At 36.6% G+C, this 15,934-nt stretch overlaps 1 protein-coding gene across 1 annotated transcript; it reads right to left on the minus strand.

Annotated features, from left to right (window-relative positions):
- Positions 1-3,497: 3,497 nt before the first annotated feature.
- On the minus strand, positions 3,498-15,216 carry mkks (MKKS centrosomal shuttling protein). Its single transcript, XM_052012642.1, has 4 exons — positions 14,221-15,216; positions 11,964-12,145; positions 8,366-8,476; positions 3,498-5,723 (listed from the first exon to the last, which is right to left on the minus strand). Exons 1-4 carry the CDS (start codon positions 15,203-15,205, stop codon positions 5,283-5,285), a joined length of 1,719 nt encoding a protein of 572 aa, XP_051868602.1. The 5' UTR covers positions 15,206-15,216; the 3' UTR covers positions 3,498-5,282.
- Between the last annotated feature and the right edge of the window lie 718 nt (positions 15,217-15,934).

Genomic DNA, 15,934 nt, shown 5'->3' on the forward strand with positions numbered 1-15,934 from the left:
CACAGATAGGAAATTGACAGTATTGGTCAGGAAAGAGTAGTGGTGAACGGTTGGGTTGTCTTGGATGGAAGTGTACAATGCTGTTCCCTGGGAATTGGTACTGGGACAACTGTCTTTCTTAATATATATTAATAACTTAGATATGGATATACAGGTCACAATTTCCAAGGCTACTGGAATGAATGGTTATATAGTAGATAGAATTTAACACAGAAAATGTTGAAATGTTGCACTTTAATAGGAGGAATGAGAAGAGGCAATATAAACTAGAGGGCAGAATTCTAAAAGGGGTATTACAACAGAGATCTGAAGGCATATGTGCATAAATTATTAAGTGTGGCACTGGACGTTTAGAAACCAGTTACAAACATATGAAATTCTAGGTTTTGTAATGTTAAAATAATCACAATGAATCTTTATAAGAAGCTGGTTTGACCACAGCTTAAATTTAGTTGTGCCCAATTCCTAGCACCTCAGTTTAGGACAGATGAAGACTTTAGAGAGGGTGCAGAAAAGTGTTCTGCAATGTGATGATTCCAGGGATGCAGGACAATGGTTACTTGGATAGATTGGACAAGACGGGGTTGTTCTCCAGGAAACAGAGGATAACTGATAAAGGTATTTAAATTCATCGAGAATTCAGTCAGAGCAGATTGAATCTATTCCCATGCCTAACAAGTCAACAATCAGAAGATTAAAAATGAAGGTGATCAGCAAAAGACCCAAGTGGCAGGAGGAAAAAAAAATCAGTTATTGTGAATGGTTAGATTCTGGAATGTATGGTTAGAAGGAGCAATGAAGGCAGATTCAATGTGGTGTTCAAAAGACAACTTGAATGAAAAGAAATGCAAGGGTGCGAGTGTGGGATTTGTTTAATTGCTCTTACATAGAACTGAAGCAATATGTTATGACTGGGAACATTACATTATTATATTCATTCAAGGGATGGGGGCTTTGCAGGCTGAACCAGCATTTAATTGCCCATCCCTAGTTGTCCTTGAGAAGGTAGTGGTGAGCATCCTTCTTGAACCACTGCAGTCCTTGAGGAGTTCTAGGATTTTGATCCAGCGACGGTGATGGAATGGTGATACATTTCCAATTCAGTGTGTTGTGTGGCTTGGAGGGCAACTTCCAGGTGGTGGTGTTCCTATGCTTTTACTGCCCCTGTTCTTCTAGCTGGTAGAAGTTGTGGGTTTGGAAGGTGCTGTCCAAGGAGTCTTGGTGAGTTGCTGCAATGCATCCTGCAGATTGTACAAACTGCTGCTACTATGCTTTGGTGGTGGAGTGAGCGAATGGTTGTGGATTGGGTGGCTATCAAGCAGGCTGCTATATAGTGTTGAGCTTCTTGAATGTTTTTGAAGTTGCATTCATCCAGGCAAGTGGAGAGTAATCCATCATACTCCTAACTTGAGCCTTGTAGGTGGTGGACAGGCTTTGTGGAGTTAGGAGGTGTTATTCGCCACATGATTCCTAGCCTCTGACCTGCTCTTCTAGCCATGTTGTGTATATTGCTATTCAAGTTCAGTTTCTGGTCAATGATAACCCCCCAGGAGAGTGATAGTGGGGGATTCAGTGATGGTAATGCCATTGAATGTCAGGGCACGATAGCTGGATTTTCTCTTTTTAGATATCATCATTACCAGCACTTGAGTGGTGTGAATGTTACTTGCCACCAATCAGCCCACCAGGTCTATACATCATCCAGGTCTTTCTGCATTTGGTTGTGCCCTGCTTCATTATCTGAGGAGTCATGAATGGCGCTGAACACTGTGCAATCATCAGAAAACATCCTCATTTCTGACCTTATGATTGAAGGAAGGTCATTGATGAAGCAGCTGAAGATGGTTGGGCCTAGGACATTACTCTGAGGAACTGCTGCAGAGATGTCCGGTGGCTGAGATGATTGACCCCCAACCACCACAACCATTTTTTTTGTGCCAGGTATGATGACCTGCTTGAGTGGATATGGATCCAAAATAAGTGGAAACTTCCAAAAAGGAATAGGATAAGCATTTAGGAAAAAAAAAGGCTACAATGAACAAGCAAGGACAGCTGATGAAATGGAAAGAGCTGGCATGGAACCAATGAGCTAAACAACCATTTTCTCTGCTATGTTTTTTTTATTATTCTATTTATAAAACACTGTAATTTTCTTGCATTTATGTTCTTGTTCTAATTAATAGTATGTATGAAAGTTCTAGTACACTGTCACCCAACCTACTAGAATTTTGGAAGTTTTTAGCTGATTATTGTATTATCTGCCATGCAAATGGCATGTGCTTTAATGGGAACTTAATCCAAAACCTTAGCTCATGCTGTTTTACAGCTCTCAGATATACACTTCATACCATTGCTCAATTTGTGATATGTTTCATAAGAAGCATTATACCATAACATACAATGTAATGCTAAATTGTAGTTGTAACTTCTAAGGATACCAAGTGTAAAACAGAATTAAATAAACTGTAGTTTAATTGCTGATTGTTCAAAAAATTTAGCACATTTTACAAATATTGTGAAAATTATCCTGAGCTTTTAAAACATTCCAATTTTGGAAACGCCAGTTATTCCACTTCATCTATTTGAATGTGAACAGTTGCAAAATGTCCAGCGTGATCCCTCTTGAGGAACATGAGCCAATGTTGGATTCAGTGGCTGTGAATTCTTGTACAAAGTAAACTGGGAAGTGTATAGTATACATAACAATCAATATTTCTAACATGTGTTGCTATTTACAAAATTCAGGAAGGTTGCCAGCAAGAGCCTCAGAATTTACAGTAGGTTCTTGACTTATTGCTTGCTACTGTATCAGAGTGAAAAATCAATAAATTACCAGACAGATTTGTAGATTTTAGCTAGTTCAAATGCTCCTTTAGCATCACAGATACTGAAGCATCATTGTTGTACTTGCATTCTGATTGGTATATTGGTTGAGACAGCAATTGACCATGACTTTTTACATGTTAAATCTTGCACAAATTGTTTGCTTTTGAAAATATCCCATGACCAAGCTGATTAAAAATTTGAGCAGACTACTTCACATTTAGAATTGTATTCTAATACCATATCGATAAATTGATCATCCAATCACTTCATTGCAGTTTGTGGAATCCTGTGTGCAAAATGGCTGCTGTATTTCCCTTTCAACAATAACTATATTTCAAATGTACTTTGTTGACTATGAAGTATTTTGAGATATTCTGATTTTATGAAAGGCACTATATAAATGCACATTATTTTAACAACATTCTGAAACAAATAAACTTGTATTTCATATCTCTGACAGAACAAGTCTTAACATTTCCTATAATTGTGCACACTCAAGTATGAAGTTCTTTGCTCATAATTACAAGCCACTTATTTACTGTGTCAATCTCTTCCCATGGTAATCCTTTCAGAGATAGATAAACTTAAAGAGCCAAAGCACTATCTATTTAATAGAACAAAATAACAGTGATCAACAAAAGATCAAAGAGATGTGTAGTTCCTTTATTGATTTGTGCCTTATACATAGATGCACAAGTGGCTAAACTTGCAAAGAAAATATCAGAGTCAACTTTTTGGATGATTGTCCATAATTAGCTCTGGAGATTATATGAAACAGAACAAAAGGCAATAATTACCAACCTCTCAAACATTAACTCTATCAAAATTAAATTAAGGTAATCAATTAACAGACAAATGCGATTATAAACAGATTTCAGTCAACAAATTTTGACCAAACGATTTTAAATGATTTTACTTGTTTGAGAGCTTAGAAAGGTTTGCTAAAACCAGGTTATCAAACATTTAAGCTTGTGAACTTTATGGAAACCTCAGTTAAACATTAAACAAACATTAACCATTGATCAGCAGTGATGTCAGACTTTTCCCAATACATTTTTCCATGAACTTATGTGCAAAATTTGTATAGAATCTCCTATATAAGTATTCCAATGAATTTAAACCAATGATCAGTGGTATATAATTTCCAAAAATACACTTGAACTATATGTTGTCCAGTATTCATAGCCAAGCAAACTTTGTACAACACTGAGAAGGTACACTGACAACTGAACACTGGCAAAACAAATGATATCCTGTTTGGCATTGACATAAACCTTTAAACCTTAGCCTCTGATTTCAATGACTTCTTCAGATGCTCCTTCAGATTAAATAGATTAGCTTCAAACCCCATTATCCATTAAGTATGTTTATTTTTACCTCCATAACATCCATCTCTTCCCTTATCTCACCCTTGTTCCTAAGAAAATTCTCAAAGCACCTGGTTCCATAAATCTTCTATTCAATGCTCTCATTAACTACCCATTCTACATAAAATAAAGCTTATCCAAAAGCCTACCTATACATACCTAGTTTTCCATATTAGGTCTCGCTCCTCTATCAGGAAAGTGATATTTACCAGACATCAACTTCAAAATCATCCAATATTTTTCAATTTCTTCACAAATTAAACTTAAGTTTTTACTTTTAGTTTTCCTTTATTTCTCTTTAGTTTAAATTCTTTACAAGGGTTTTATTTTCAAATTTAGATTTTAGAAGATTTTTCAAAAGTGAGGCTGCTACAAACTCTAAATTACAATTCTTGCAAGTCCAGTTGAGATGTTAATGAATAAAGATTGTTGATGAAATTATTAATTTATGAAAAGCACAAGATTTCTTAATGCAATATTAATGGATGTTAGCATTATACACGCACAATAGAGCAGCGTGAGTAGAATTATTTCTGGGAAACATTACAAAATTGCAGTGCATCCAGCTCAAGATTCTAGAATTACATTTGCCCTCCAATGAACAAGAAACTATTGTTTTCTTGCCTCCATAGGCAGATGAACTGGTTTCCTACTTTCATTGATGCTTTTATTACCAACTGTTCAGAGACATAATAAACTGCATTGTATTCAAAATATTGGTTCCTTGCATTAAAGCCCAATTTGCTCTGCCTTATTTGGTCCGATGAAGGAGTTAACAAGACTTAGTCCTCCTAGCATATGGTGCTGTGTGTTAGTGCTTGAACATGCAAAATAGGTGTATTAACACATGGCACAACCAAACCATCTGCTAAATCCTGATCCTTTATCTTTGTCAATCAGTAAATTGACTGCATTAAATTATATAATGAAAGACAAATATACATCAATTTTGCAATATTTATCTACAACTTTGCCAGAGCAACTTTCTAACTTATTACAGCTACGACACTAGGTTGAAAGCTGTACTTTAAGTCTAGCATTGAGATGGATGAGAAAATCAGGCTTGAATTATAGCTGGGGCATGAAAATTTAATTCTGATCTTGAATAACATATTGTAACTCAACTATCAAATTAGCTGTTTCTACTGCTACTTGTAAAGCATTAAGTTTCACACTGTATGAGTCCAATATTAATTGATCAGGGGAGTATTCACTAGATTTCTCGGGTGGCGTTTCTAGGCTAACTATTGTTGTCTTATTACCTACAACAGTCCAGTTCAGGTTTTGTTGTGCTGTATACAATCCACAGACACATCTAGAAAATACCTCTGACCAGTGAGTATGCAGAGGCATATTGGGTAGGACTGACCAACGATGGCCATACTTGGCATCAATGAAGTTCTCCCCACCGTCATGTTCCAGTGAAGATGCAGTACGTGCCAGTGAGCGACAGAAACTATCAGCAACAACTCTGTATTCTGTACGGGAGCAGCCCAGCTCTGCTAATTTATCGTCAGTCACAGAGTGGCTCTATGAAGAAAGGTCAGCTTAAAAAGTATTCTAGTAAATCATGCTTTAGATGAATAATAGTTGCAACGATCACATAATTTGCAAAAATACAATACATTAATGATTTCTCTCCCTTCTGTCTCTTTCTCTCACATAGTTACACTCCCTTCCTCTCTCTCTCCCCCTTCCAATTACTCTATCTCTCATTGCACCTCTGTATGAGTCTCTCTCTGACTCGCTCTCTTTATCTTCCTCTAAGTTTTTTTCCTCCTTCTCTGCTTTTCTCTCTCTCTCTGTTCCTTCTTGCTCTTTCTGTGTCTGTCTATTACACATTGTATATCTCCCTTTCTGTTTCCCTCTCCCACTGCCTCAATCCCTCCTTTATATGTAACATTCTTGAGTCTCTTTCTTCCCCTGCCTTCTTGCTCTATTCATCCCCACCTCTCTCTCTTTCTCCCTCTACCAATCACTTTACATATCCCTCTTTGCCCTTCACTGTTTGGAGACAAGAGATTGCAAATGCTGGGATCTATACCAGAAAACAAACTGCTGGAGGAACTCTGCGGGTCAGGCAGAATCTGTGGGTGCAAAGGGATAGTCAGGACCCAACCCTGACCCACTGAGTTCCTCCAGCAGCTTGTTTTTTGCTTCTCTGCCTGTCTGTCTGTTTCTGTCTCATTCTCTCCTTCCATCTCCCTCTCCACCTCTGCATCTCTTCATTTCTTTGTCCTTCTCTCTCTCTTTCACTCTCCCATTTAATCTTTCTGTGTCTCCCTGTCTATCCTTCTCTTTGCCTCATTCTCCCTCTTTCCTTTCCTTCCTGTCTCTCCTACTGTCTGTCCCTCTCCCCATAACTGTCTCCTTCTCTTCACCTCTCCCTCTCTGCCTCTTCCCCTACATGTCTCACCCTCATGCTCCTCTGTATTGGCCAATCTCACTCTCCATATATCCCTCTTTTAATCTGTCTCCTTATCTTACAGCAGCAATCCCTCCTGCTCTCTTTTTCATTCTTTTTCCTTCTGTCTCTCTCTCTCTTTCTCACATCAGGTTGATAACTGTTTTTCAGATTCTACCTGACCTGCTGAGCACTTCCAGTACTTTTTGTTTCTTTTTTGTCTAGACTTAAAGCATCTGCAGTACTTTGATTTTGGAACACAGAAGGAATGTTCCTTGCAGCAATGTGACTCTCATGAAGAAGCTGGGAGTTGCAAAGGGTGAGATGTTGCTGTCTCACCATCGATGGACAGGATGACAATTTGACAAGCTTACACTGGCAGATTTCAATCTAAATGCAAATTTGAAAATTCGTGGTGGAGAAAATCCTGCCACAGGAATACATGATCTCTACAAGTCTTCTAATCAATTCATTAAGTAGCTCATTTTATACCTTGAGAGAGGAACATAAAGATGTTATTGTCTACATGGACTTTAGTAAGGCATTTGACAAGATCCCTCATGGTAGGTTGATCAGAAAGATTAATATGATTAGGACCCACAGTGACTTGATGATTTGGATTCAGAATTGGCTTGCCCATAGAAGACAGAGGGTAGTGGCAGAAGGATGTTATTCTGGCTGGAGGTCTGTGACCAGTGGTGTTCCGCAGGGATCAGTGCTGGGACCTCATGTAGACGGGCTGGTTAGTAAGTTTGCAGATGACACAAAAATTGGTGGAGTTGCGGGCAGTGAAGAAGGTTGTCAAAGGATACAGCAGGATATAGATCAGTTACAGTCATGGGTGGAGAAATGGCAGATGGAGTTTAATCCAGGCAAGTGTGAGGTGCTTTAGTTTTACCGTTCAAAGGTAAGGGGAAAGTATACAGTTACTGGTAGGACCCTTAACACTGATGTACAGAGGGATTTTGGGGTCCATGTCCGTACCTCACTAAAAGTGGTAATGCAAGTAGATAGAGTGTAAAGGAGGCATATGACATGCTTGCCTTCATTGCTAGGGGCATAGAGTCTAAAAATCAGGAAGTCATATTGCAGTTATATAAAATTTTGGATAGGCTACATTGCATGCAGTTCTGGTTGCCCCATTACAGGAAGGATGTGGAGACTTTGGATAGGGTGAAAATGAGGTTTACCAGGATGCTGTCTGGATTAAGAGGGTATTAGCTATAAGGAGAGATTGGACATACTTGGATTGTTTTCTTTGGAGTGTTGGAGGCTAAGGGGAGACCTGACAGAAGTTAATAAAATTATGAGGTATAGATAGGTTAGACAGAAGAATTCCACTCCCCCCCCCCCCCCCACCAAGGTAGAGATATTGAACAATAGAGGGCATAGCTTTAAGGTGAGAGGGGGAAAATTTAAAGAGGATGTGTGGGGCAAGTTTTGTTTTCCCCCACACAGAGAGTGGTAGGTGCCTGGAACACCTTGCTGGGGCGGTTGTGGAAGCACATACTATAGCGGCTTCAATAGGCTTTTAGATAGGCACATGAATATGCAGGGAATGGAGGGATATGGATTATGTGCAGACAGAAGGGATTAGTTTAATTTGGCAGTATGCTCGGCATGGACATCATGGGCCAAAGGCCTGTTCCTGTGCTGTACTGTTCTATGTATAAAGCTCCTCATCTCTTTCTCTCTTTTGTATTACAATTAAGATATTGTTATGGACCAAGGTTCATTTAAGGTAACAAGCAGTAAGTAAAACACAAACCTTGTATCCAATGTTAGTAGCTAGATGGCATTCAGTGCATCCTCCTCCAAGGAAGGCAAAAGGCTCTTTGAGTGCAAGTCGCAAGACACATTCTGCTGATTGACAGACAACCTAAAAAAACAAGCAGATAATCTCAGCAAAGAGTGCATGCAAATGTAAATATAGGAAATCATAATATAACTGCCCTTTGTAATAACTGCTCTTTATATTACTATCTCATTCAGATAAGTATATTTGAAAAAATATATAAATTACATTAGAGTTACAAATAGCAATTCACACTATATTTGAAAATGTTTAGTTCAAATAAAGAGCTACATTTAAAAATAATGTACCATAATGCACTCATAGAATAGAAAGATTCCTCTGAAACATGATGTAATTTTAAACTGAGTGCTTTAGATGAAGCAGATTGCATTTTTTGTCAGATTTTATATTACTAAAACTCTGTCTATTGTCCAGTTAGGCATGAAGGATGCTTCACATTTAAAAATAAATATGGAATTGCAATCCTTCTTTAAATTGTATGATGTAATGTTCAGAAGAAACAATATACATATTTTGTTATCCTTGTTAGTTTTTTGTAATATTATGAATTACATTTTGAGATTCAAATGCAAAGGTAACAAAAAAAAAGAGCTTAAGAAGCCAGTGGATCAGCAGTTCCTCCCAGATTGCCTTTTGTAATGTATTTTTTAACCACGGATGTAAGATTTTCCTTTCAGCAATGCCTATTGGGAAATATGAGATTACTGTAAATAGCATGAGAAAGACTTTCTGAAAGACTTTTCAAGTAAGTATAACAGATGAGATACTTTAAATAAAATCAAAATCCTCCAAGCTATACAATGGTATTGGTCTTCCCTGAACCTGAATTATGGGGCAAAAATGGGTGTTTTCCTCAAGGTAATGTTGTATTTATCTTTACCTACAATAGGGCAAATGAGCCAGAAAACATGCAAGTGAAAATTATATAAATATATCTTGTTTTAAAAATTCATCTTTTTTTTAATATTATGCCTTTGTGCTGCTTCCCACAATATAATTTTAATAAGGTTTCTTTTGAATAAGTTCCCAAATGGTGTTCGTAGACTCAGGTGGTTTCACATTCGAAGACACCCCACACAAAAAAAAATCCTTTTCAAATTCTGGTTCTGTAATTGTTTCATAATATGAAAGCAACTCTCTTATTCTACTACCCTGATTAACTGAAACAAAATTGTTAGTTTCCACTTCATCTGCTTTTTGTATGCTAAAAGCATCCATTATTTATTTTATGAAAAAAATAGTTTTATTCTCTTAATGTGTCATCACATTTCAATGATCCAAAATATTACTGTGGCTTTCTGCTTCGTGCTAATGGCTGAATGCCTCTTTGGAGGTCTATTGACTGACTCTGGATACAATAATCTAAGCAAGGATTTGTCAGCATATTACACAGAACTAAACAGACTTCCTAAAAATTATACCTAAAATTTTTAAAAATGCAGCTTAACCTCCCATTTGCTATATCAATGAACAATAAAACAACTGTTCCTTTTTCCTGTACTTAGCTCTTCATGACAATAAACATTGCTTATTGTTATTCCATATGAGGAGCGCCTCTAAATCCCTTTAAATATCCAACTCAGCTAAGCATTTAGCATCCTACAGTTTTTTTTAATACCATCAGCAAATTTGAAAATTCTATTTTAATCCTCTAATCTAGCTCATTTGTAGTCTGTGAAAAGTACAGATCTAATCACCGGGCTGTGACATTGTCCACTGGGCATCTCTCAGCTCAAATAATAAGCATTCATAATTAGTCTGAGTTTCCTGTTGTCTAACCAGTTTTCCGTTCATTAATTCTGTAAGTTCTCACATTTATTAGGCCTCATTAACAAATGGTTTTGAAAATCAAGAAGTTTAATTCACAGGATGCCACGGACTCTAAAGGGGCCAAGTAAGTTTGGTGAGGAACTTAACATGAAGGCTTGCAAGGAATTATTGCCCAGCTGATTGATAACCTTGCTTTGAAGGAGCCTTGTGAAACTTGAAACTCCCTTCAATTAATTGTAATAGAAGAATTAAATGTTAATACACTTATATCTATTCCAAGTGGATCTGCCTTAAAATCATGTCGCAAATATTTTAGCCATACTTTTTCTTTTGAATCACAAGATTAATGTGCACATCTCCAAAGTTCAAATCTGTGTATATTGCTATAAATGCAAATACATTGTGGAACACAAATTTCTTTTTAATACAAAGAATAAGGGAATTTCACCCCTCCCCCACTCACTCAAAATTCTCAAACTGGATTACCAAAACTATGGCTCAGTAAGGTGTTGACCATTTTCATTAGTAGGGAAATTAATAAAAAAATCTCCTTCAGTTACTGTGCTATCACTTGTAAACTGGCTGATGCAAGGTGGGAGAGGCTACAAGCCTTCTACAAGAGAAAAATCTGCTATTAGCTAAATTAATCTGTAAACTTGCTCCTTTAGAATATGTTGTGCAATATCCCATTCTCCCATGTGGCAGAATGTTCCACCCTGAAATGCATGTTTAAATATGTTTGTTTAGCCAAAGGTGCAAAGTGAAGGAGACCTTCAAGCATCCAGTAATCATTGCATTGACTCTAAGAAGCCCATTCCCTTTGAGGCTTTTAAGTATGAGAAAGCACTAAAAAACATTAGACTTAATGGCTGTGCTTGAACTTATTGCTTCTGCAATGTCCCAAAATTCTTCTGATCAATAATTTAATGAACTTTGGTTTTATCTGACCTACATAATTCAAAGTGTAATTCAGAATACATTTGACCCTCAAAAACAGGAGCTTAGATGCATTACACGTTGAGTTTTCTTTCACAAGCAGCTTAAAACTAACTGAGGTTACAGTAGGTTTAAAAGTAACAGAAAAGCATACTACAGTGCTACAAAAATTATGTATGAGAGAATAAAGAATCAGATTTTCAAAGACAGATGCACAAAAATAAAATACTCTAGATGCTGGAAATCAAATAAAAACAGAGCATGTGGGAAATATTCTGCAGGTCTGGCAGCATCTGTGGAAAGACAAACAGTTCATATCTGGTCACTGATTTTTCATCAGAGGAAAATTTAGAATATGTTCTTTTTTAATTTGAAGCCGACTTAAGCTATTTCAAATAATTGCAATAAAAGAGCATCAGGAGTTAATGTAATGTCAATTCAAAGATTTTTAATATATTTTTATGCTGATAAGACCCCTTTCTCTATTTCAAATAATTGCAATAAAAGAGCATCAGGAGTTAATGTAATGTCAATTCAAAGATTTTTAATATATTTTTATGCTGATAAGACCCCTTTCTCTATCCTTTGCCACACTCCCCTGCCTCATCAATTTTCTGCTATTTTGACAAAATTTGTCAATTATCCTTCAAAGTTTGTTTCACACAATTAAAATAAAAATGTGTCTGGAAAACAAAGCTGGATTTGTTAATGTCAAACTTCAGATCCTGATTCACTTTTGATTAGAAGTTTTGTAATGGGTGCTCCTTGTACCTGCTATAAAAAGGTACAGTATATTGTTGGCACTAAAAAAATAGCATACTGGCATAGAAAAGACTGGGCCTACCTTTAGCTCATTCATTCCAGCTTCACTTCCATTACATAGTAATAAGCTACATATAGGCTTGTTCTCACATGGAACGAGATGCAGGAATTGTCTGGAACCACACTTCACAAACAACAGATTCTTAATGGTGCCATAACAGCTGGGTGAAATGGGATGATAATATGAACTAATGGGCTGTGCACCTAGTAAATTAAAAGAGGACAGAAATTACAAATTGTAGATAATACAAATGGAAAATCAACAAATTAAAATATTAAATTTAGAGAAATTTAATAAAAATCCTTCCAAATTTAGCACCACAATCTTCTTTTATTGTGTCAAATTCTTATTTTTTATATTCATTATTATCTCCTGATCACATACAAGGCCAGAATATTTGGATTGTCTCAGAAATGTACTTCAACTCCAAACATATTTCAGTACCACAACTTATTCATAGTTTATTTGAGCATGTGTTTTGGACAATGTTTAAGGATATTACATTTTAATTGTAGACAAAATAATAAATGTATTCTTCTTCCAATGAGTTAATTTCAAAAGATGTTCTGAAGTTAGTACTTGCTATGTCATTCTACTCATGAGATTAGCAATGTATAGCCTTGAATAACACACATTTGGCTTGAGTAATTGTAAAAACTTTGTTTTTCTAGATTTCAGCAATATAGTATTTCTCCACTATTGACAATGACCTAGATTTTGAGGAGAAATTATGTTAAAAATTCTGACATGTCCCTACAAAGTTGTTAGCAACTTTAGGATTTCCATGTGTGACCATATGATTTATGAAGTCCCAGCAATAAGCAGTCTTGCTGACTGCACTCTTGCTGACTGCACTCTAATGCTCATCTCCTCTTTGACTTCAGGATGGGAGTTGAAAATTACGGTGCGTATTCACCATTTAGTGGGCAGAATCTGCTTGACAGTCCTCCAGCAGGTTAAACCTGGCTCAGAGACCATTTCCCTAATCATTTTAATGGGGCCCCAAGAAACTGAGATAAGTATTTATTAATTTGGTTGTTTTTTAAAATTATTTCTGTGTTTTGAACATATCTTGAATTTATTTTTCATGTCCTGTGAAGGATCATCCCAACTGCTCCAAGTAAGTTTTTGCTGTGTGGATCATCTAACACAAGTTCAAAGTCATCAGAATCAGATGCAAAAGGTCACAACTTGTCACTGACTGCAAGTTCTGGCTCAATGACCTACATTTGAAATCAGTTACTATTATTTTGTAAGTAAACGAGACATCCAGTGCTGTACCGAGATGAAATCCCCATTCAGAAGAAACTCCCATGCTTATGGTATCCATTTTTGAATTAATGTTGAAGATTTTCTATTCCATCACAAACATTACTTTTATCCATTATTTTGACCATATCGAACTAATACTTAAATGTTGCATGAAAAACATTTCTGATCAGATATTATACAAACCTGGAGCAATTTATATTTTATTTAAAGTACTGTTCTTGTAATTGTAGAGGTTTACAACATATTTCCTCTGAAAGGAACATCACTCATTCCAATGTAACATTTCTTCTTGGAACCATTAGCTCTTTTCATATTTCCCCATATTTAGGTTTATTCAAACATATTCACAGCTGCATAACCAGTTCCCAAGAATCTCAATGCTGGTCATGGGTGTTATGAGCTGCAAGTGTGATTAGCTTGATATTTTGGCATCAATACAGTGTTGCTGGGTGCAGCTTGAGAATTTATGATGTGGGAAGCAGTATAGACAAACTTTATAATTATCTTGGCCATGGCATGGAAATATTTAAAAATATATTCATTCAGTCATACAAAATATCTGAATTCTCTAGACCTCAGTTGGTGTTGCAATTGCCTTGAGAAATGTTTATTTATCAACCAAGGTCATGAAAATGAATCATCTGAAAATTAGCATTTCGCTCAACTGAAATAAAAATTGGCTGCTGCATTTTCCACAGGAATCACAATATTTTAAATGTACATCATGGGCTTTGCAGTATTTTGAATCATCTTAAGGTAATGAAAGATGGCTGAATGCACATTCAGTTCTCAAAACCGACATTTTGGGAGGTGGATTTCCACTCCCCTCTCCACACCAACCATTCCTCAAACACATCATCTCAGAGCTACAGTATGTCACCTTGGGAGTTTAAGACACATGAACAATGGGCCCACTTTTATGAGTTTTCACTCTCAGAAAGAACTTGCGCACGACATCACATCTTAGCATTAGAGACACTAGTACAAACATGCACAGCATTCTGACCTGCCATTAGAGTCAGCGGCTCCATTAGAGCAAATCCGAGGCGATCTTCCACTATTATATGTTGCTCCCGAAGATATTGTTTTAGAACTGGATGAATTACTTTCTGGCAGACCACAAGATGAACTTGATCACAAACTAGCTGCTTTCCCACCTTCAGCAGTTGTACAAGCGATTCATCTTCTGGGCAGAAATCTGGTGCCACCTCCCAATGTCCATTCCCACTGTCAACAACATCTCCTGACATAGAGACACTGAATACTGCAATCTTAATACAACCAAAAGTCAACTTTGTAGTATCAATTCTTGTTGACTGAGATGTAAAGATTTCTATAAGGATTCCAGAAAGTACACATGAGTCAGTAACAGTTTGTCCCTCAATGGGAATAATCAGCATCTTTCCCAAGGATACGTCATCTCCAATCACTGATGGAATTATATTAAGAAATGCTTTTAACACTAAAGAACTGATGTAGTCAGCTTCTTTGATGGTCAACATGCAAGTAGGTTTATTTATCACTGTGCGAACAAGCGAAAGTAACATCTTTGTGTTACTAAAATCTATTTGTATTCTGCAGCTACAATCCTCAGAACTTAGATAGTTCATGCAAATATTCAGAAGATCTTTCTGGATGTTGACAATGTGACTGCTTGGTATGTCAAGTTGCTTGGCACTTTCAGTCAAATTACAGCATAGAATCATTGTAAATAGTCCAGAATCAGTAAATCGAGAAATATGATTCAACACAGAAGCTATTAGCAGCTTTATCACAGGATGGGACACAGAAAGATTACCCAAAAGGACAGAAGAGTGTGATGTGATTAGAACATTGCCTCCAACAGCATTATGAATTAGTTTTAATCTACCAAAAGGGCCATAACAGGATTCCACAATTCCTCTGACAATAGCAAGTGCTTGACAAAGCACATTGCCATTTAAGCATCCAGAACTGCACATGGACGATATTTTAGGTACAATGCGGGACATTGTTCAGGTGGGACAAAGGTTTAAAGACAGAAACCTGTATCGAAGAACAGCTCTTTTATTTTAAGGAGAAAACTGAAGTTTACATACAATATTTCAAATCTGATTTATAAGCATAATGCTTGTACGTTCGCTGTATAGGCCAGTCATATTATAAAAACAATGAATAATTATTAGCAATTTCTAGATGCAGATTTCAATGTTAACTGAACTGGAGGAGCAAAACCTGGACACACTGTAGAAGATTTACCCTGCATGACATTTCTGTATTATTTATTGCCGATCTTCTTAACTTCCATACTGGACTGAGTTGATTTTTTTACAAACTTCTGCATCAAATATGTGACTGAATGAATCCCAAATAAGGACAGTCCTGCCACAAGAAGCCAGTTTTGCCGTAACCACCTTTTATTCTTCATTCTTCTATCGGGATTTTGCAATGAAGTACCTGCAATCTGATTTAAATCTGCCTGCAATTGGAAGATACAGGAAGTCAGAATCTGCTTCAATGAAAAGTTTTCAATTATACAAAGAATCATGTAAGCTTTCAGCATTTAGTTCACTGCACCTTCACTAGCTTTTTAAAAGTGTTTCCTTTTACACTGTCAACACTCTTTCCCATCTTACTTTGCAAATTATTCCTCTTTAAGTACATGCCTTTTTAAGATTGCTATAAAATCCTTTCAGGTAGAGCATTTAGACCAATTATTTTAAAACTATGATATCTTGCAA

Source organism: Pristis pectinata, chromosome 3 (genome assembly GCF_009764475.1).
Source record: "Pristis pectinata isolate sPriPec2 chromosome 3, sPriPec2.1.pri, whole genome shotgun sequence".
Taxonomy (NCBI): domain Eukaryota; kingdom Metazoa; phylum Chordata; class Chondrichthyes; order Rhinopristiformes; family Pristidae; genus Pristis; species Pristis pectinata.

Excerpts from the sequence above, each read along its gene's own strand:
- mkks (XM_052012642.1), bottom strand. The coding sequence starts at position 15,205 with ATGTCCCGCATTGTACCTAAAATATCGTCCATGTGCAGTTCTGGATGC. Across the intron at positions 8,477-11,963 it reads CTGGAATGAATGAGCTAAAG|GTTGTCTGTCAATCAGCAGA; the intron begins GTAGGCCCAGTC and ends TTGTTTTTTTAG. Across the intron at positions 5,724-8,365 it reads CTACTAACATTGGATACAAG|AGCCACTCTGTGACTGACGA; the intron begins GTTTGTGTTTTA and ends CTTTCTTCATAG.